The 23,568-nt window shown below is 34.1% G+C and overlaps 1 protein-coding gene across 1 annotated transcript in view; it reads left to right on the top strand.

Annotated features, from left to right (window-relative positions):
* st18 (ST18 C2H2C-type zinc finger transcription factor) overlaps positions 1 to 23,568 on the top strand; it is a 76,022-nt gene that overhangs the window by 34,771 nt on the left and 17,683 nt on the right. The window contains exons 3-10 of the mRNA XM_051882017.1: positions 1,705 to 1,820; positions 4,302 to 4,344; positions 7,982 to 8,012; positions 11,566 to 11,759; positions 16,874 to 17,575; positions 19,577 to 19,711; positions 21,397 to 21,487; positions 22,498 to 22,590. Coding sequence (XP_051737977.1) covers positions 1,705 to 1,820; positions 4,302 to 4,344; positions 7,982 to 8,012; positions 11,566 to 11,759; positions 16,874 to 17,575; positions 19,577 to 19,711; positions 21,397 to 21,487; positions 22,498 to 22,590 — 1,405 coding nt within the window. The remainder of the gene's footprint in view (positions 1 to 1,704; positions 1,821 to 4,301; positions 4,345 to 7,981; positions 8,013 to 11,565; positions 11,760 to 16,873; positions 17,576 to 19,576; positions 19,712 to 21,396; positions 21,488 to 22,497; positions 22,591 to 23,568) is intronic.

The raw sequence follows: 23,568 nt of genomic DNA, 5'->3' as shown, positions 1-23,568 counted from the left end.
CAAATCACGCCCATTGATGTTTAGAGGCTCTAAAGTGCAACTCTCGTTCGGCTCACACGGGGCTTTGAGAAAAAGAGCAGATGGGTTAGGGCAAAGTGCAGCGGCCGCATACACACGCGCAGACGTACGCTGCATCAGGAAGCACTATCTCCTTGGAGACCGCGAGGCCATGCACATTAGTGGCCCGGCCCTCAGAGGGACGCGCAGAAGGGGCAGAGAGAAACCCCCTTATAATGATTCAGCAGATGACGGGCCGCTCAAGGAGTGGGCCGTCTTTCTTCTTATGCTAATGAGGGGGGGCCCCCTCCTCGTCCCCGGGCCCCTGTGCTCGTGCGGTGGTGGGGGCCGCCGGGCAAAAGATGCTGGGAGTTTTTAGCCATAATTAACACAAAGCTCTCTCTTTCTCTCTCTCTCAAAGCCAACAGGCATGAATGGCTCACCAATAGCGGAGCTCAGGCGTTGTGTAGCGCAGCGTTTAAATTGTCCCGATGCGCGCAATCACACAAAACTCTTCCCGGATTAACCATATTAATTACACACAAGCTATTTGATTTCTGTCAAGCAATCAATTTGCATCTTGTTAAGAAAGCCACATGAGGTCTTGTCTGTTAATTCGCTCCCAGGTTTCTCAACGGCAACGTTTGAAACGTTCACAGTTAGCGTTTCTGTTCGAACAACTCCTAAATGTGGTTATTCAAGTGGAAGTGAATTAAAAATGAACTGTCTTTTTAAACAGTGTGCACTGTTACCTTAAAATGTCAAAAAAGTCATTATTTAAGAGTATTTTTATATAATATGACTAAAACAACCTGATTGCATTGAGTTATAGTGATTTTTAACAGATATAGATAGCTTTTTAGAGTAAAAACTGCTCATTTTAATGTTTTACAAGTCAGAAATGCCCTTATAATAGCGTTTCTATTCGAACAACTCCTAAATGTAGTCGTCCAAGTGGAAGTGAATTAAAAATGAACTGTCTCTTTTTAAACAGTGTGCACTGTTAGCAAAAAATGTAAAAAAAAAAAAAAGTCATTATTTAAGACTCATTATTTAAGTATTATTTAATATGACTAAAACAACCTGACTGCATTGAGTTATAGTGATTTTTAACAGATAGAGATAGCTTTTTAGAGTAAAAACTGCACATTTTAATGTTTTACATGAGTCAGAAATTTCCTTATAATAGCGTTTCTATTCGAACAACTCCTAAATGTTCAACACTGTAAAAAAGAATTGTTGGTTTAACTTAAAAAAGTAAGTTACCTTTGAGTTCATTGAAATTAAAAAAATTAAGTTAATACAATGAAGGCGATTGGTTTAATCAACAGAAACTCAAAATATTATGTTAGCGTTTCTATTTGAACAACTCCTAAATGTAGTCGTCCAAGCGGAAGCAAATTAAAAATGAACTCTCTTTAAACAGTGTGCACAACCTAAAAATGACTATAGCAACCTGACTGCATTGAGTTATTGATTTTCAACAGGTAGAAATAGCTTTTCAGAGTAAAAACTGTGCATTTTAATGTTTTACAATAGAAATGTCCTTATAACTGCAGGTTTTTTTTTTTTTGTGTCATGTTTTCACTTGAGGACACATTTGTGATTTAAAAATTGATTTCACACTAGCCATTCAAAAATACACTGTAAACACCTCAAGTGTAATTCAAGTTGTCACTGACATCTTCTGTCGTTTTTTGCCCTCAGAGCATGAATGTCACACTCACATCTTAGAACAGCTGAAGAAACGTGTGTGCAGTAACCGGAGCGGCCCGTGGGGACCTCGCAGAACATCTTATTCATTACAGGCCAAACAAACAAAGGTAAAATTAGTCATTGTTTTTGCGGAGTATATATATGTATTGGCCATTGATTCAGTCAGAGTGTCTCGCATGTGCACCTCCAGTAGTTTATACACTCTTGTTCATATGTGTCAATTTGTGGACTAACATATTAACTCACCTCTATTTTTCATGTTTTCATGTGTGTATTTACATGCTACATAATCATATAGGCCTATGAAAGTAGGAAAGTATTGCACCACACTGTTAAAAATGTTTTCAACGTCTATACAAATAAAATTGAAATTGAATTGAAAATTGAAATTGAATCTTGGAGGCAACATCTGTTGTTTTAAACTCTGAGTATCTTTTTATCTTTTTATTATTTTATTTTATTTTATTTTAATTGTGCTCCCTTCATTTTTATTTTATTTTATTTTATTTTATTTTATTTTATTTTATTTTATTTTATTTTATTTGTGCTCCCTTCATTTTTATTTTATTTTATTTTATTTTATTTTATTTTATTTTATTTTATTTTATTTTATTTTATTTTATTTGTGCTCCCTTCATTTTTATTTTATTTTATTTTATTTTATAAAAAATTGTGCTCTCCATTTATTTTACTTTATTTTATATTATTATTTTTTATTTTGGTCAAAATTTTCAGTGTGAGCTTAAGACACAATGGAAATGTAGACACACTTAAAATGAAAGTCTATGGGGTTTCTATCGTTTTAGTATAAACCGTTTTAGTATAAATAATTTTTGTGTGTGTGTGTGAATTTTTGGTATTTATATGATGTACGAACATTTTAAAAGCACCACACTGCAAAAAAATTTAAAAAATAAAAATAATTCAAATATATTAAATCATAATATATTTCTTAATATGAATGAACCTGATTATTTTAGTTTGCAGACGATGTTAGGTAGCTTCTTAAAGTGACAGTTGCACAGTATATTAAAAGTATATAAAAAGGTATTTTATAGTAAAGCATGTGAAGTTTGTCTGATTCTGACTTGATACCTGAGGTTGACGGTTCTTGTTGACATATGGTTTGGTTTTGTAAGGTGGTGACGTATAATTTAAGGGATTGTTAGTGACCAGCTGTCGCCCGATCGCCCTCCCCTCCTCATGTCAAAGTTTCCGCTCTGAACATACGAAATATCAAATTACGTAACCCTCGAAATCTGCGTACCCTTTGTTGAAATAAACCCCTGTGCTCGTCGGGCTAATAAAAGCATTCTTTTCACTCTCGCGGCGAAACAATACAGAAATCACGAAACAAAACCTGGCTCTCACAGTTTTTAATAGTTTCAGCTTTCAAGAGGTGTTCAGAAAAGCCCGTCCGGAAGCGTCAGGGCCACTTCTGGCGCTGCGTGCGTTAGCGTGCGTCTATGTGTACACGAGCGAGCGAGTGTAATGAACTAATCAGGTACATTAGTTTTTACAGAATGTAATCTATAGTGTTTGGGAGTTGTTTGTCTCAATAGGGGCCCCCAGTAATCAAAAGTAATGAAGCTATTACGCGTCGGGAGCCGGGAGAGGGCCGGCGTGGCATTAAGAGTGGGCCACATAAAAGGTTTATTAAAGGAAATTAAGGTCCATCAATGCCACACCTGCTCCCCCTATTATAAATGTATGACAGGTCAGTGGCTTCAATCACAACAGCCAAGCCGAGAGAAGGGGAGATAGGAGTCATGTTTCCCATTATAAGCGAAGTAACAGCCCAGCCAGTGACTCACCGAGCTCACCAGACCCTCCGACCGCTATAGAGCGCCATCAGCCCAGAATAATTACATTTAATAGGTTTTATTTGGGATCAGCAAGGCACTGCTGGCAGAGAGAAACCGAGAGAGAGAGGGAGAGTGAGTAGGTGCAGCGGTATTAACAACTCTTTTTGTCTAAACACACACACACACACACACACACACACACTACTACTTTTGTTTGTCGCTGGTTTTTGCATTATTATATTTTCGCTCGCCCCTGTCTCACCCTCTTAAAAGTGAAGGCCTGTCTGGCTGTTCTCTGCGCTGGGAGTTTGTTGCTCTAGTTTTGAGCCGATGCTAAGTCAATTAAATCAAGCCAAAATATGAAGCACGTAATGGACCTGATCTACTGCGTGAAATTCCCCTCTTTTATTTGTCATAAAGTTCACTGACCTTTCATTTCTTGTGCTGACGCCTCATTGCACGCTCCAGGAATCACAGAACTGATTGGATTAGGTTTTTTACTACTATTATTTACTGTAATCCTATAATTTTAAATGTATTCATTCTTTTTTTTAAGATCTAAAGTTGTGATGTTTCTGAAATTGCAAATGAAGTGCTTGTGATGTGATAAACTCTTTGCATGACGCTAATCTGGCTTACTTATTAATAACCTAAACTGACAGGAACTTAGCTGTCACTCTGATGATGAGATCCTGTTGAGATGAGTTATTAAACAGGATTATAAATCTCTGGAATTGAAAATTGCTATTTGTTATTAACTTTTTTCTGTTTTTTTATTTCCAGATGGAGTCTGACAGTGAAGAGAATCGCAGCGAAACATGTGATGGTAAGTGTTTCACAACTTTAATAAAACATAAAAAATCTATATAATGTAATGTAATGTTATATCATATCTTATAATATAACACTTTATTTTAAATATAATACAATATAATATAATGTTTTATATTATGTAGTTTTATATAAAAAATCTAGTTGTATGTAATTTTATATATAAAAACTAGTGAAGTAAAAAAATATTATTTATTATGACTAAACCAATCTCTTTATTAGGTTAAGAAATCTTTTTTTAAATTTTTTTTTATGAATTATGTTTTAAGGTTCAGATCAAGTAGATATTACTTGACTTTTTATATTTTACTTCATATAATTATAAACAGTATTCTCAGCAATTTATATTCAAATAGTCAGAAATGTCTTTGAGAAATGAAAGGTTTTATTTACATATTTTAATTAACATCTGTTTAGCATTTTATAAAGTTTAATAACACTAAATTCTAGTTTAAAATTGAACATTTTTTTATTTACATACTCAAATTAACATCTGTTTAGCATTTTATAAAGTTTAATAAAACTAAATTTTAGCTTAAAATTTAACATTTTTTTATTTACATATTTAAATTAACATCTGTTTAGCATTTTATAAAGTTTAATGACACTAAAGTTTAGTTTAAAACATTAATTTTTTATTTACATATTTTAATTAACATCTGTTTAGCATTCTATAAAGTTTAATAACATAATACATTTTTGCTTAAAATTTAACTTAACATTAATTTTTTTATTTACATATTTTAATTAACATCTCTTTAGCATTTTATAAATTTTAATAACACTAAATTCTAGTTTAAAATTTAACATTATTTTTTTATTTACATATTTAAATTAACATCTGTTTAGCATTTTATAAAGTTTAATAACACTAAATTTTAGCTTAAAACATTAATTTTTTATTTACATATTTTAATTAACATCTGTTTAGCATTTTATAAAGTTTAATAACACTAAATTTTAGCTTAAAACATTAATTTTTTATTTACATATTTTAATTAACATCTGTTTAGCATTTTATAAAGTTTAATAACACTAAATTCTAGTTTAAAATTTAACATAATTTTTTTTATTTACATATTTTAATTAACATCTGTTTAGCATTTATAAAGTTTAATAACATACTAAATTTTAGCTTAAAAATTTAACTTCACATTAATTTTATTTTATTTTAAGTGTTAAAGTGCTTCATATCATTGTAAAGATGTATAACCCATTACCTCTGCAACATAATATTTATTTTATGCACTTGTTATGAAACATGATCTCATAACACTTTTTAGAATGCATTATTGCTTTGTATAAACATGTAGGGATGCATTATATTTGCCCTGTACAAAGTTCACATAAACAAGGTGAAAACATTTCCCATAATGCCTCAGCGACGGGCTCCTGACAGGCTCGCGTGCGCACGCCCCCTTTTCCTACGCACATTTGATCTGAAGTGTTGGTTTAACGGTCTCACATCAGATCTGTCAATTTTAATATTAATCCTCTTTAGCTGGAGAGAGGTGCGGTTGCCGCGGCGATGCATTATGCAGAGACAGTGACTTCATTATGTGGCAATATTCTTTCAAACGAGTTAAGGAGGGCGCCGTGAATGGAAAGAGCGACTAAAGCATGACAGGGGACATCATTATTCAAGTGTTTAGAGCCACGTACTGTACCGCTCATGTGCGCCTGGCCCTTTAATGTGCCGGTAAAAATTCATGATGGTGTTTTATTGAGTCTTCACCATGGGATTGAGGTGAAGCTGTGAATGAGATATTCTCTCCTACTGACACACATTCCTTCTCTCTCTCTCTCTCTCTCTCTCTGTCTGTCTGTACATCTCGTGAGACTAAGTTCACAGCGAGGCTTTGAATATATCATGTTGTCAGAGCTGTGATTGTTAAACACTGTTTAGTAAAGTGATCCAGCTTTTTTTCCCCCATGCAAATCCACACGTGTATTGTCTTACACTGTGTAATCAGTTGCTAATTTTGCCTCAAGAGAAAATATTATGCATCCTAAACATGCTTTATGAAATATAAAACAATTCATTCCTGTCAGAGAGTTTTCATTTTACCTTTCCTTTCATTTAGTCTACAAAACTATGAAAATGTTTGTCTGGTAACATGTAGGAACATAAATTACCTAGTTTTATTCAAGTCAAACATATAATAATTAGTGCTGTCAAACGATTAATCATGATTAATCACATCCAAAATAAAATAAAAAATAAGTTTGTGTTTACATAATATATGTGTGTGTGTACTGTGTATATTATGTATATATAAATACACACACATACATTTATATATTTAAGAAATATTTACATGTATATATATATATAATATATATATAATAATATACATGCATGTGTGTTTATTTAAATATACATAATTAATATACACAGTACACACACAATACTGTATATTATGTAAACACAAACTTTTATTTTGGATGTGATTAATCGCGATTAATCGTTTGACAGCACTAATAATAATTTAATCAAAATATAATATATGTAATTTAAAATATATATATATATATATATATAAAAATTTATAAATAAATATTTAAATATAAAAAATGTATTTTAATGGCATTTTATTTAATAGAATTTTTATTTAATATAATGTATTTTAATGTATTTTGTAGTTATAATGTTATAACAATTATTTTATTAATATTATGCAAAATATTTTATAAGACTGAATCTGGTTACTTTGTGTTGCATCAAGCTAAAAAAAATATCTCTTTTAGGTAATGCCTGCATTTTTACTTCTTATAATGTAGAGTAAAGTAACTAGTTGCAATAGACATAAAGACATGATAAACTCTTCGTAAGACAAATACCCAGAATGCCTGACCTTAAAGGGCCAGATCACTCAAAAATGACAATTTTGTCTCTCTTTCATGTGATGTATTGAGTTTAGTGCACTCTTAGAAATAAGAATTTAATAAGGTTCTACATAGAACCCTTGAGTTCTTGCCTTAATTTTAAAGAATTCTTTATGCCAAAAAAGGTTCTATATAAGGAGAGATGTCTTAAGTAATTGCATAATACTTTGATGTTTAATGGGTTATTTTAATGTATGTTTATGAGCTGTTCAATTCAAAAAAAAAGAAAGAAAAAAAAGAAAACTAAATCCATAAACCCCTAAAAGGTTATATATATGAAGTGCATGAAAGAACCCTTTAAGGTTCTATATTAGGACCTTCTTTCTTCTAAGAGTATGTGCTGTTAAGCCACTAGCAAAAATAGGGTCAACTGATACTGGACAATTCCAGATCCTCTGTAATGTGGTTTAAAAAAAATACCTGAAGCCTTATTTGCATCTCTTTGTTTTGTATGGATTTGCATCCTTTTTGCTGCTATCCATAGCCATATTTTCAAAGCCCCAAAAAAAGAGGTAGAGGAGGTTTCTGATTTTTGCTTAAGATGTTTTGTATGCCAGAAGAGTTGTATCCTCAACATAAGCGTCTCTCACCGAGTCAGCAGGAGCCTTCATCATTGTGTCCGTCTGAGTGTGACATTAAAGCGAGAGGTGTGTGAAGGATCACAGGCAGGTGCTGGAGGGGCCGGTCTCGCTGGTGGAAATGTAAACATGTGTGTTTACTCTTTCTCTCTCTTTTTCTGTTTGCAGTTCTGCCTGACTGCATCGCTGAGGCGCCCAGGTAAGCCAGAGTTCACTACCAGCTTCCGAGTGTCAGTTTATGGCTTTTCTGACGCCCCTACAGCATACGTGCAGTTGTCAAAAGTTGTATTTATGATTTCAGGTTTTGGACACTTAAGTCACACTTAAGAATAACATAGTGTTTTGGTGATTTTTAGTTGATGTGTGAAGTCAATTAGTTCATCACAACTACTGTATGAACATGTTCCACTTAAAGAACTTTTGCTTGAAAAGTGTACTTGTGCATCTTTCTTTAAAATAAATGTTGCTTGTTTTGATGTTTTACATCTAATGCCATGACATTCATACATTTTTAAGTGTTACTTTTTTGTTCAAAATCAACAACATTTAAGTAATGAGTCAATACATCATCAATCCTTTTTCCAAAACATGTTTTGTCTTACCCTGATTTACTGTGGTAAGCCTATTATAAGTGTTTATATTTTAGATTTTAGACCTAGCTGGAAATTTCACGGGAAATTGCGTACATACATCACTCGTCGTGTCTCGTCATATCTGTAAATAGAGAAATGTTGCTCCGGCTACTTTGACGCATGTATTGTGTGGGAGTGGCTGAGGTTATTTGTCAAGGCGAGTAAGAAAAGTTGACATGGAGCCACTAAATCTCAAACCTCTGGGGAATCACCCGCTTCAAACAAACGGCAAACAGAGGAGAGTCTGCTGGCAAAAAGAGAATGTAACAGAGTTTGTTACTCTAAAAAATAATGTGTTGGCTCAACAAAAAAAATTAACAACAGTTAATCAACAACAACAGTTTGCATCAATTTTTTTGAGTTATGATAACTTTAAGTGAATTTACGTTCAACCAACAAGCTACACTGAGTTAGAGGAACTTAATTTTTAGCATAAACACAAATTTTTAAGTTGATTACTCAAAAAAAATTAAGTCGCTTCAACTACCAGAGATGTAGCCCTGGAGCCAAATAATCTTATTTATTTCAGTTCAAATCAACAGCTATCATGGCACATGCTAACATAACTTATTTGACATGAATATTTAATGAACAAGATATTACTTTTCACTGGCATTAGCGCAGTCATTGCTTATAGAGTCAATGTAGTGTTTACCTTCAGCACAATGGTAACCAAAAAACATTACAGAAACTCTTTTAAATGTCAAACATAACAGCATTAAACACTAACAGGTCTTTCTCTTCACTAAAAACAAATAAATTAACACTTAATTTAAATATTTTACTCTCTTTATCCAGTCCTATGCAAAGCATGCTGGGAGATAGAAATCCACTGCCAAATTTCCGAATTTCATTAAGTTAATACAACTTATTAAAAAAAAAAGGAGAAAGAAAAAGCCAATTAACGCAAAAATTTGAGTTTAAATTACAGACTATATTAAGTTGATGTAATAATCAACATTATTATGTCAACAGAACTCTACAAAATAATGTTTGCAACTAATTAAAACAATAAATTAGAATTTTTAACTTGCAACCATGCATTTATTTAAGTTGTGGTAACAGGTCCCCTGAATTACTTTTTAGAGTGATAAAGCAAGAATCAACATTAGAATCGAAGCACAGCCAAAACAATGTTCTTCCACAAAATGCATGCAGTTTTGTTTTTTAACCTCTAGATGGCCAAAACTTACATAGTGTACCTTTAAGTGTCCAAATACTTTTTGGAGCTGAAGTAGTTTTGTTAATGGCTTGTTGCATGCATTTTATTATTAAGCAGCATTAAATTGTCTTTATATTAATGCTATGCAAGTTGTTTTGTGCATTTCTTTGTGTCAAAGTCTACACTTACCTTTTTATCATATCAGCCTACAGCAAACATTTTATTCTCTGTATCATTCCTTATTATGCAGTGTGATAGCTGATAATAGCAACAGATTTCTCATTGAAAATAATGAGCCAGTTCATGCTTGAGTGTTTTGGACTCTGTGTTCACACATAAGTTCACACATGAGGATCTGCGATGCTGAATTTCTTAGTCACATCTTGCAGGGAATTTCAGATGCTGCCGTGATGAGTTTTGTAACAAACTCAATGCCTCATTTGCCACCCATTTTACTTTGGTGGCATTTTTTTGTGTGTGTGAAACTGGATGTTTAGTGAGACAAAATGTAGGGCGAGGCTCGATCCATCGGGAATTGATTGGATGGTGAAAAGTGGCCTCTTATAAGTGGTTGGAGGGGAGGGGTTGAAAAATAAGAAGGCTAAAATGGAAAGTCGGTTCAGAGGTGGAATTATATTTTTGTCTTTGGAATAATGTGTGCCAACACATCATTTACTGTAAGAGCAATAATGTGAATTGAGAAAGATGTTTTTGATTTAATGTTAACTTGAAACAATTTCTATCTGCTATCTGTCTTATCAGAGAGCATTAGGGGTAAATTATAAAAAAAAGTAATAATATAAAAATAATAATGTGTTGGCTCAACAAAAACTTTAACACAACAGTTTGCATCAATTTTTTTGAGTTATGACAAATATAAGTGAATTTACGTTCACCCAACAAGCTACATTGAGTTAGAGGAACTTAATAATTTGTAGCATAAACACAAATTTTTAAGTTGATTACTCAAAATAAAATGAAGTCACACCAGAGTTGTAGCCCTGGAACCAATTAATCTTATCTATTTCAGTTCAAATTAACAGCTAAGATGGAGTCAATGTAGTGTTTACCTTCATACTAAATATGTGATAAAAGGATGTTCTTGGATGTTCATGTCTGTTCACATACACTACTATTCAAAAGTTTGGGGTTGGTAAGATTTTTAATGTTATTGAAATAAGTCTCTTATGCGCACTAAGGCTGCATGTATTTTATTAAAAATACAGTAAAAACAGTAAACAATTTAAAATAACAGATTCTTATTTTAATATCTTTTTAAAATATATTTAATTTCTGTGATTCAAAGCTGAATTTTCGGCATCATTAATCCAGTCTTCAGTGTCACATGATCCTTCAGAAATCATTCTAATATGCTGATTTGCTGCTCAAGAAACATTTCTTATTATTATCAACGTTGAAAACCATTGAGCTGCTTTATATTTTTGTGGAAACCGTGATATGTTTTTTCAGGATTCTTTGATGAAAAGAAAGTTTAGAAGAACAGCATTTATTTGAAATAGAAATCTTTTGTCTTTACTTTTTTTGCTCAATTTAATGCATAAAAATAATTTTGCTTCTTAAAAGCAAACTTTTGAACAATATTGTAAGTCATTTTATTAATGAGCTGCATTTGTAAGACTTAAAAGTGTCAACAAAGAACCAAAACACTGATCTGAAGAGCCAATAAACAATTGTTGGACAACGTGAAGAACCATTTAGCAACTCAAGAACCAAGAACAAGAGTGTTTTTTGCTGAAAGAACCGTTTTAGTTTTAAGAGTCCATATTGGCTCATTTCAAGACTTCTATGTGTCTAAACAACACTAAACCTGCTCTCCACCACCTCACGGGTCAGATTCATTAGATCTTTGTACCTCAACCAATCACATACTCAGTTTAACACGTTGATTTGTGACACGATGACGCATCCATTAAATGACCCCTGTATTCTCCTTTCAGCTTGCATCTCGGCGTGGGTAAAAAGCGGTCGGCCGCAGAAGGGGCCCGTGGGGCGCCAGTCAACAAGAGGAAATCGCTCCTGATGAAGCCCCGCCACTACAGTCCCAGCCCCTGCCCCAGCGAGGGGGACGGCGAGGAAGACCTGGCAAGCGCTCAGGACAAAGACGCGCCCAGGAACACTGACACTCCAGCAGGTAGACAGATGTCCTGTTGTTTTGTCTGTTTTGATGAACAATTGACGCTGAATTTTAAACTACCATCTGTTGCATTCATATATTTGTTTCCCTCCTCCTTCGCCTCCTCTCCCTCCTCCCTCACCGCATCCATCTATTCGTCCATCACGTTCGTCTATCACAGCGTCCCATGGAAGTTGATCCTAGCCGGTTTTTCCCGCATCCGGTGTCCAGATTAAGGCGATTTCCTACTTTGAAACCCGGATTAAAAAGTCGGTGGCGTTAAAGTAGCTGCCGCAGGGTTGATTATGCAGCCTGGAAAAGTGCTTTTTTATAAGCAAGTGTGGTTGCTTGCATAATTATGCAAATAGGGTAACTGAGAATAGAATGCACCAAATTATATTGTGCCTCATTGACAAAAGAGAGTGATCATACACTCCAACAACAAAACATTTTTGGCAACGGAGGCACGGAAACGTTAAAGTCGATATTACGTTTTAAAGCAGTCTCCTTTCTAGAAACAAAATGCTGCCATTTCCTAATGAATCAAATTATGAGCATGTTGGCAACAATACCCATGCTTTACATGTGTACCTCCACACCCCTATAATCTGCACTTATTTGGTATATTTTTAACGATGTAACCAAGCAACAAACGTAATTGTCCCTTTCGAAAGCTTTTGTTAGACCATCGAACGCAGCCCAAATATACATAATTAGGCATAATGTGTGCGGCTCATTATTGGACACATGTGGGTTGTTAAATGGACAACAAAATAGCTCAATAAATTGAACAGCATCATTGGAAATGGAATTTATTTGTTTCTCTGATTTCATATTACCCATAATAATCATAACCTTTTCTTTTCCCTCCTCCTCTTTCGAGTTTTTAGTATTATGTTCTGAAGTTGCGGAATGATTAGGAAAATCTCATTTGTCATATTTCCCTGCTGTCTCGCAACATGTTTGCTTTGCGTTTTGCCAAAGTGCACTACTGAAGAAGTGCTACTGAAAGAAAAAAAATTAAAAAACATAATGTGCGGGGTGTGACTGGGAGTGAATGACGACTGGGACTGTAGCGAAATTAATGGATCTGTAGGGGGACGAGAGGGGTATGTGAATTTCATGAGAAAGGAAAGGCAGGGGAGGAATTAAAGGGGTGTAAGGCTTTCATTTGGTACTGTGTGTGTGTGTGTGTGTGTGTGTGTGTGTGTGTGTGTGTGACTCCAGCCAAGCTTCTGGTCTCCATACACACAATGGTAATGGTTATTCTGGAGTATAAACCATTCACCTGTTCCAAAACACAAACCACTCTCTGCATCCAAGCATTTTTCGCCCTTGTTCGCTCCAGTCTTTTTTTCCCCCCACTGTTCTGTATTTTTTTTTTTTTTTTTGGTCAGGGCTGTATCTCCATCTGGATGGCAGAGAACTCCTAATCATCTGCTCTGTTAATTGTGTCTTAGCATAACTGGCGAACTTTTCATCTGCGCTGGACCGCTTTGGGTTTTCACACCTCAAACTGCTGACAAAAGCGACAAAATCAGGAAAATCAGCCGCTTTTAAGTGTGTTTGCAGTGGAATCCATGCTCCGTTTTGGTTTCGGCGTCCAGATGCTTCATGTTTTTGTGTGACGGGCACTGATTCTTGAGATATGGGACAAAAAATGAGTGACAGAAATTAAAAATATTGAAGTTTAATGTTTATGGACTAATCTGATCAGCATGCAACTTCCTGCTTCTTCCATTTTCTCACAAAAAAAAATTGTTTTTCCTTCTCTATTATACAGGTCAACACCGTCTGATACAAACATGAGTAGTACCATGTCAGATATTTATAATAAATGGAGCATTCAACTATGATTAAGAATAAATTGAGACCACAGTACGGCTTCAAACTGATTTTCAGATCCGTCTTTTGAAATGTCAGCGGCATCTCACGGAAAATCTGATGGTGTTAACAAAATAATCACATTTAGTCCCAGATGTATTGTAGCCATTTTGTTTATTTGGAGTTGCTTTACTAGCATATGGAAAAATAAAACATTCAGGATGAAGACTAACTTGCCTGATTTTAATAATATTTTCATAAACAATCTGAAAGGTGTGTATTTTTTTAAATGAATATTTTTTAAATATTTTTTATTGAAAATATACATATTTATTTAATTAAAAGTTAATACTTGTTTTAAAAAATAGCAAAAAAATAGCATTTTTTATTATTTTTATTTAAAATATACATATTTTTATGTAAAATATACATATTTATATAATAAAAATATTTATTTAAAACATCACCTTAAAAAATACACAACTTTCAGATTCAAACTGCTTCATCTCCGTATTTTGAAATGTCAGCGGCATCTCATGGAAAATCTGATGGTGTTGACAAAATAATCATATTTAGTCACAGATGTATTGTAGCCATTTTGTTTATTTGGAGTTGCTTTAAAGCATATGGAAAAATAAAACATTCAGGATGAAGACTAACCTGCCTGATTTTATTAATATTTTCATAAACGATCCGAAAGGTGTGTATTTTATAAGGTATATTTTTTAAAATTAATATTATTTTTTCAATGTTTTTTATTTAAAATATAAATATTTATTTAATTGAAAATTAACATTTGTTTTAAAAATAGCAAAAAAAAAAGTATTTTTTAAAAATTATTTTTATTTAAAATATACATATTTTTATGTAAAATATACATATTTATTAATATTTTTATAAACAATCGAAAAGGTATGTATTTTTTAAATGAATATTATTTTTCAATATTTTTTATTTAAAATATAAATATTTATTTAATAAAAAAAATTAATATTTGTTTTAAAAATAGCAAAAAATAGCATTATTTTTTATTAAAAATATACATATTTATATAATAAAAATATTTATTTAAAAATACACACATTTCAGATTGTTTATAATGATATAAAAAAAATCAGGCAAGTTAGTCTTCATCCTGAGATTTTTAATCTTTATAAGAAGTACTGAGTGATTTGGTAAGTGAAAATATAACTAAAACAAAATAGTACATTTGTTTAAGGAACATTCAATCCATTCTGATTCATATCGATGTTGATTTAAAAGTGTGGGACACGTTTCATCTCAAGAATCAGTGCAGTAACATTCGACACGCATTCAATTGTATGCAATTCCAAAAATAAAAACGGACGAGATTAACCACCCTTTCCTCAAGCAGCATGCATAAAAACTATAATTATCTGCACAAACAGAATCAAAATTTAGGTTGTGCTCTAACATAATGCCTTCATGTTCGTACAGCGCCAATGTAGACCTCTGCGACATTATGCCGGAGTTTGGCATGGTACAAACGAATCGGCAAGCACACTCTAACCCCTCAAAGCCTGGTTTCCATTTTTGGCAAGAGACGGGTGAGATTGTAAATGCCACTGAGCTCTCTATCCCCCATTTAGGGATGTTTTTGGGGGATTAAAAGCAGGACTACTTTATATGCTCTTTAAGTCTAGCAACTGTTTGTTAAGGCAGTATGATCCCATTAGAAGCCCCTGAAACCGCATGTGGCGGCAGCCAAAATGCTCTAATATCTAATCAACTCAGTGGCTGCATATGGTTTGGAGGGTGGCATAAGGCCCTTTAAGAGGATAGATGTATCTCATGCTTACGCTGTATTGTGAACTTTAAACCCTAGTGCCCAAAGAGCTTTAACCCTGGTGGGTAAGTTCAGAGAGATCAGTTGTGGATTGTAAATCAATCCAGCTGATAGTTTTCTTTTGTTAATCATTGACTCGATTACTTAATATAATCGGGTCTGTTGCGAGTCGTTTAAAGGTGATTTTAAGGGATAAAAGGTCTGAGATGGGTCAAAAAAGGAATTATTCACCCCATAAACCCCAGTCAAATAAGCTTTATGGATTTATCAAAAGTAGTACTGTGGTATAGCAAATCATGCTTCTTTCTGATTAGCGTTTACAGCTTTATATCATGAGGTCTCATATTCATTGTGGATTTGAAAACATTTTTTCCAGTACATTTAACACTTCTTTAAAGGAAGTCGCACTTTATAAAACACAGTTGCGTAACTTGAACAGATGGAAGATTGAATTAAGTGGGCATATTTGTATTTATTTTATTTATAAATATAAGCATTTATACATTTTATATATGTTATTTATTTTTATTAAAGTCAAATGATGTATATATTTCAGTTAATAATCTCAAGTTTGGATGGAAACTAAATGGTGCATGCACTTGAAATAAATAATGTTTATTATAATGTTTTCTTGACAAAATTGTATATTGTATATGTTTAATTATTTTTAAATTAATTTTATTATTTATTATTTTATTTTCATTTGAGCACATTTGGAATGATTTTCCTCTTTCTTTCTTTCTTTCTTTCTTTCTTTCTTTCTTTCTTTCTTTCTTTCTTTCTTTCTTTCTTTCTTTCCATGCATCCATCCATCCATCTATATGTCTATCCATCCATTCATCTATCTATTCATCTATCTATGTATCTATCTATCTGTCTATCTATCTATGTATCTATCTATCCATCCATCTATCTATCTATCTATCTATCCATCTATCTATCTAAATCTGTCTGTCTGTCCATCCATCCATCCATCCATCCATCCATCCATCCATCCATCCATCCGACCGTCCGTTCGTTCGTCTATCCATCCATCCATCCATCTATCTATCCATCTATCTATCTATGTCTGTTCGTCCATCCGTCCATCCATCCATCCATCCATCTCTCCATCTATTCGTCATTCCATCCATCCATCTATCTATCTATCTATGTATCTATCTATCTATCCATCCATCCATCTATCTATTTATCTATCTATCTATCTAAATCTGTCTATCCATCATCCATCTGACCCTCCGTCCATTCGTCTATCCATCCATCCATCCGTCTATCCATCCATCCATCTATTTTAGTTCATGAATGTGCTCAGAGATATATTTTATGTTTCCCTTCACGTTTTTTCCAAATCCCAAACTGATGCTGTCATATTTGTCACAACTTGTGATTTTGACAGATCTGAAAACCATCTGTTAATCTTTTACTTCCAAACACAATCATCTAATGAGTTCTTACTGATGATCCATCAATTTAAACCCCTATCCGTTCTTCTGTGTCTCAGATGAGGAACTCAACGGTAGTGATGTTCTGGAAGACGCTGTCTATCACAACGCAAAATCTCACCACTTGTTGTCATGGTCAGAACAAACGAGCGAATGTTCGCCAGACCTGGTGGCTCAGATATCTGAACACCAGAACGAGCAAGAAGAGGAGGAACACAACCAGGACTTTGAAGACAAAAATCAGGAAGAGATCAGAGCCAGCTATCACCTGTCTCCAGACAGAGAGGCAGACGTGGAAGAATGGAGCGTTCCTCCGTCCCTAACGAAAGTCAACGGGATCCATCACAGCCCCAGTCCACCTGCAGATGATGCTCTTTTAAAGAGACTCCGAATAGGTCAGCAGCTTCATGAAGACGCTCTTTCGGCTTACATGAACAGAAACAGTGCAGTGAACTTTATGGAGGAGTATGGCTCTGTAAGAGAGTTCAGCGACAGTGAGGAGGAGCTCCAGACGCCCAGGATGGAGGAGCGAGGAGGCGTTTGGGGTCCAGGACTGGTTGCCAGACGTCTGGAGCTGGATAGGGCCCGACTGAATCTCAGTCTTCTAGAGCAGGCCATGGTGCTGCAGTCTGAACATAGACAGGTCATCCACAGTGCCTACAAGGACATGGACCGTTTCCTCCTGGAGCAGATGAACCATGATCGGAGGCAGCAGAGGATGCTGGAGATAGACGCTCGGACCATGTATCACAGCAGCAAAGGTGAGACTATGTGTTTGATTCACTAAAAAGAACCAGCTCTTTAGAGTCATTCATTCTGGAATTGGACCAAACTGGTTGTTCTATAGGCCGATGTTTCTGATTCACTAAAAAGAACCGTTTTATAAGAGTCATTCATTCAGCCGTTGGACTTGACTAGTCTTGCTGTATATGTTTCTGATTCGTAAAATAAACCTGGTTCATAAGAGTCATTCATTCAGCTGTTGGACTTCACTATATGTCAGACTTCACGCTTTATATGTTTGTGATTCACTAAAAAGAACTGACTTATTAGAGTCATTAATTCAGTGGTCGACGGATTCGGACTACAGTGGTTAAGCTGTCTGTTTTACAGTGGTTAAGCATTGGTGGAAGAATTCACGTGTGTGAAGCGTGAACTGAACGAACGTCATTCAGTTCACTTTTTTAAAGCGGAACTGGTTATGAAAACTTCTAGGTTCTCAGCCCTAACTTCACTACAACTTTACCAGAGCTACAGCTTTAATATAGATTTGCTACTACAGATTAGGCAGTGTTTCAATTGTTCACTACTCACTACTCAAAAAAAAAAAAAAAAAAATCAGAAAAGAATAGCCAATCTAATATCTTGTTGCTTGTTAGTCTTTTTAGTTATGGTATTAAAGCTAATTGTAAATTCTTCTTCACTTACTGCATTAAAAACACCTTAATTTATTTTCATAGTAATTCTTTTTCTTTGTATTAGGTCCATAAAAACTTTATATGTGTCTTTATATGTGTCTGTGTAGAAAACCAGAGGTTTTCAATCTTTTATGTCCCCCAAATATGATCATCCTCAAGTAAGGGACCCCCATTCTAAAATTTAAAGAGCATCCATCTTTTAAACACCCAATTTATACACTGAAAAAGTAATGTTATAAATATAAAATTAGTTTCTATTAAGTTGCATTAATATATTTTTTTCTACTCATTATACTATAGTAATATACTGTTAAATGTATTTATTTGTTTATTTAATTTTAATCTTATTTATATTAATCATTTTTTATTTACGTATTTTTTAATTAATTAATCTATTTAATTGATTAATAACTAATATCTTTTATTTTAATCTCATTTTTTATCTATTTATTTGGTTACACTTTATTTTAAGGTGTCTTTGTTACGCTGTAATTATACATTTAAGTACTGAGTAATATTAAGTAACTACATGTACTTAGTATAGTGTTTGGTTTAGGGTTATTTATACATAATTTATAGTTATTACTATAATAACTACATGTAACATATGTAACAATGACACTGTAAAATAAAGTGTTACCATTTATTTTAATCTAATTTATTTATTTACTTATTATTTACTATTTTTTACCTTTTTCTCTAGACTTTTCCAAGGATCCCCTATCACTCCCTTGCAGCCCAGTTTGAAAACCCCTGCTTTACACCATTTTATTGTACAGTATATGTGTTTTTGCAATAAAACTAAAAATCAACATGTAAGAAGAAAGAGACATAGAGAGATTCTAGCCCAGAGGGATAGATAAATAAAATCCTCTTAAGTGCTAAAAACATTTTGGCTAGAAAATATTTAATAGTAAATAACCGACATGTTTTATTAAAAAAAAAAAAAGTACAAGTACAAGAAGAAAATCTTCTGATGACATCTCTGTAACACGGAATGCTGGATTTTTATCGGTATCAGCCAGATATTTTACCATGAGCATAAATTAAGTCATAAATCCCAGTAAAGTATCTCTGATGTGAGCTTTAAGCACTTTGATTCTTGTGATGACTGCTGTTTAATGGGTAATCTCTGAAGATAATCTCTCTATGGATCAACGCTAAGAAATCGGTGCCCTGCGTAAGACCGCAGCCTTAACTAATGTCACGGATGAAAACATACATACCCAGCATGCTTTTACAGGATGCGCTTCAGCTTACATAGAGAGAAACGTGACTGGATGGGATGAACTATAACTACATTCTTGAAGAGCACTGTATTTACTGTGTGTGTGTGCGTTATAGACTCCCCTCGGACAGAAAAGAAAGACATCAAATGTCCGACCCCGGGCTGTGATGGGACGGGTCATGTGACAGGCCTCTACCCTCATCACCGGAGTCTATCAGGATGTCCCCACAAAGTCAGAGTGCCCCCAGAGAGTGAGTCTGTTCTCATGTTACGCATCACTTCCTGAGGACATTAGACACATTTCCTCCCTTCACAGCAGTACAATACAAACAGAACAAATACAATTAGTGATAACAACACTGTGATCATTTTCAGCCCATAAATATTCATGCCATACTAATGATCAAGGTTTAGTTGTACAGATACTGAGGGATAAAAGATTACATGGTGACTGCTTAACTAACCAGTCTCTATTATATTCAGCACATTTCTGCATAGAGACGTGGCATGAAGTAAACACACACACACACACACATATATATATATATATATATATATGTGTGTGTGTGTGTGTATATATATATATATGTGTGTGTGTGTGTATATATATGTGTGCGTGTGTGTGTTAAATAAAGAATCATTTTATATTTAATGGATATATTATTATAACTTTAAACTTTTTATTATACCTACTTAATTACTTTTTCCTAAATTTTAAGAGGGTTGTGAAGAAATGTTACATTTGCCAATATTTCACTATTTTTTACTGAGCCAGACTTTATACATGCAACAATATATTTATAAAGTTTTAAAATCAAGGAGTTTCTGCTTTGCACTTTACTTAAAAATATGTATTTTTGTTACATATTTTTATGTATATATTTTTTAGAGATTAGGTTTTTCCAAAAAAAGTTTATAATCAGGTCCTGATGTCATTTATTTTGAAATTTTTACATTATGATATGCCATTATCTTTATTTAGTTGAACTATTTGAGCATTTTAATTCAGAAGCAACTAATTTCTTTTTATTTTTGCAAGTTCAAAGCTAATTTACTGGCAGCTAACTTGTTGTCAAAGGTTTAGCCAAACTTTCCTCCTAAATATGAAAAATTATTCCATGGGTTGTGATAAACATCATAAACATATGTTAAACATAATTTGAAGAAGCATCCTTTTTCAAGATTTCAATTAATCAAAATTGTCCCTAATTAAAAAAAAAAAAAAAAAAAAAAAAAAAAATCACAAATATGAAGTAATTTGCATGTCAATTATGTACATAAATGCATTTCATGTATTTACTACGTATCTTGAGCCTTCCAGTGGAAACCATATAGTGCTGCAAGCTGAAAGTAAAAAAATTAAAGAAATTTTCAGCCGTCAACACAACTGAGGTTTGATTTCCTGCGGTATGCAAATTAAAAATGCAATCCGGAAACAACTTTTCACTTGCTGTTTTCTCCATTTGAGAGTAGCACAACAAACATTCGCCATTAAACAGTGATGTGACAAAAGGAACAGAAAATGTAATTAAGTTTTTTTCCCTTTTTTTTCCTCCAATATGAAAGCATGTACTCCTAAACCAGAGGCAGCATTCTGCAAATCAAAGGACCCGCGGATGCAGCCTAAATAGACGGGCACATCCTCCAAACTAATTATGAACAGAGTGAAAAGTTGCTAAGGATACTGGATAGGACTTCAACAATAAGTGTGTGTCTCTTAAATGGTAATCAAAATGTGTTTGTAGTCATGATGTTTTTGCATGTTCATATTTGAAGGGAGACACAATTTCAAGTCACAAAGAATCACATGGAAAACTTTATTTAGCATATAAAGTTAAAACAGCTGCAGTAGAAGCTTAAATGCTAAATTATTATTTAATGTAATTTCTCTTCTTTATCTAAAAAGTTTCATATTATATTCTTTTGTTTCTTACAGTCCTTGCAATGCACGAAAACGTCCTTAAATGTCCGACCCCTGGCTGTACAGGAAGAGGTCATGTCAACAGTAACCGTAGCACACATAGAAGGTGAGCACAATGAAAACAGCTTGTTTTTTTTTTTTACTCAAATCACATTTTATTAATTTCTATACAAACCTCCTTTCTCATTGTAAGCAGATTTGTATCGATATTTCTCGGTGGGGAGGCGGTCGCTGGGGGAAAGTGATGTTTATAATAACGTTACCATTCGACTAAACTACATGGGGAATTTGACCCAAAGAAAATATCATAGCATTATTATTACTCTATTTTGCACTGTTGCAATGCTTTAAACCACCTTAAAGGGGACCTGTTATGCCCTATTTCAACGTCTTGATTTTTTTTTTTTGTTCTACTGGAATAGGTTTTCATGCTTGAATGTTCAATAAACACATTATTTTTCAAATATTCTCCATTGTTGCAGCACCTCTCTTCCTAGTCTGTCAGTAACGCTTTGTTTAGTTCTGGTCTCTATGAAAAGCGCAATGTGCTCTGATTAGTCAGCTGGACCAGTGTGTTGTGATTGGTCAACCGCTTCAAGCGCTTGTTTGGGAAATGTCCCGCCTCTTACCATAACCTCGAGTTTAAACACGCTAACTCAACCAGGCCTTGCCACCTTTTTTTTTCTCTTTTTTTTTTTTACGTATGCCTTGTGCGGAAACTATTTAAATTAAGAATATTGTGACCTTTTTCATGCTTAAACAGCAACATTACACACACTAAAGAAAATTGAAAATGTAAAAAAGCATAATAGGACCCCTTTAAAAGATCAAACAAGTTAATTTACCATAAAAAAAAAGACACACTTGCAGTGAAAACTTGGACATTTACTTGAAAAGAAACATGAAGTTTCGCTCTATCAGGAAAAATACAAACAAAATGTTAATGACACTTAAGTAGACTATAAAACAATGTGATGTTTATCACATAGAAACTACTGGATTCTTTGTAATTGAATGACTATTTAATGCACCCAAATTCAATTAAAATAAAGTTAACAACCCAGAGGAGGCCACGAGGAGACTAACTCCACACTTCTGATGTCTGTTTTCACACAGTCTCTCAGGCTGCCCGATAGCTGCTGCAGAAAAGATCTCCAAACCGCCGGAGGATCCCACAAAGTGCAGACAGAGCGCAGAGAGAATGGCGAGGTAATAAACCTTCATCCAGGAGCAGCCCTGTGTCTTATGGAGGTCTTGATACCTTTACATCAAGCAAGTTCAAAATAAGTTCATAAATCATCTTTCTGAAGGATAATAATAAACATCTCATCTGTTCATTCGGTTACACTTTATTTCGATGATCTACTTTAAACATCCTATTAACTATAAGTAACTTTGCAATTACAGTGCATGTCAACTAACTCTCATTAGAGTAGTAGTAGACTGCGGTAGACTGTTAGGTGTTAGGGTTCGGATTAATAGAATAAGCAGATAAGCACACAGTCTACTAATACTCCAATAAGACTTAGGGTGCTTTCACACTAGTACTTTTGGTGCGCACCCGGGATTGATTGGCTTTAGAATTCGGTTTGTTTGGATGATGTGAAGTTGAACGCTGTCTTCAGAACTCAGGTGCGCACCCGCGAACTGGTTCGGACCCAAATAAAATAATCTGAACACAGTCCAGCGGGGGAGGGGGGAGTAATCGAACTCGAGTTCGGACCAAGCAATCGAACCAAGTGTGGAAGCACCGTTAGGGTGTGTCAGGTTTGATTTGATTAAAACAAACCCTGGTACAATTGCTCTGTTAGTATGGTTCATTTGAATAAGTGTGAACGCTGCCATCTGAATACTGGTGCGCACCTAAAAAGATGGATCTCGGGGTGTGTTCACACTTGGCATGTTTGGTTTGATTAAAACGAACCCTGGTGTGATTACTCTGTTAGTGCGGTTCATTTGAATAAGTGTGAACGCTGCCATCTGAATCCTGGTGCGCACCAAACAAGCGGACCGAAACCGCTGAAAAGATTGGTCTCGGCCCGCTTCCAAATGAACTCTGATGCGGTTTGAATGAAATATGAACGCAACACGGACCAAAGTCATGTAAACGAACCAAAAACAGGACACAATGGCATAAGATGCGACCCAAAAAAGGACAGAATGCTCAAGAATATCTGTTTTTTCTCA

The sequence above is a fragment of the Ctenopharyngodon idella genome, chromosome 23, assembly GCF_019924925.1.
Source record: "Ctenopharyngodon idella isolate HZGC_01 chromosome 23, HZGC01, whole genome shotgun sequence".
Classification (NCBI taxonomy): domain Eukaryota; kingdom Metazoa; phylum Chordata; class Actinopteri; order Cypriniformes; family Xenocyprididae; genus Ctenopharyngodon; species Ctenopharyngodon idella.
Note: the sequence above shows the minus strand (reverse complement) of the source record. Positions and strands in the feature narration are given on the sequence as shown.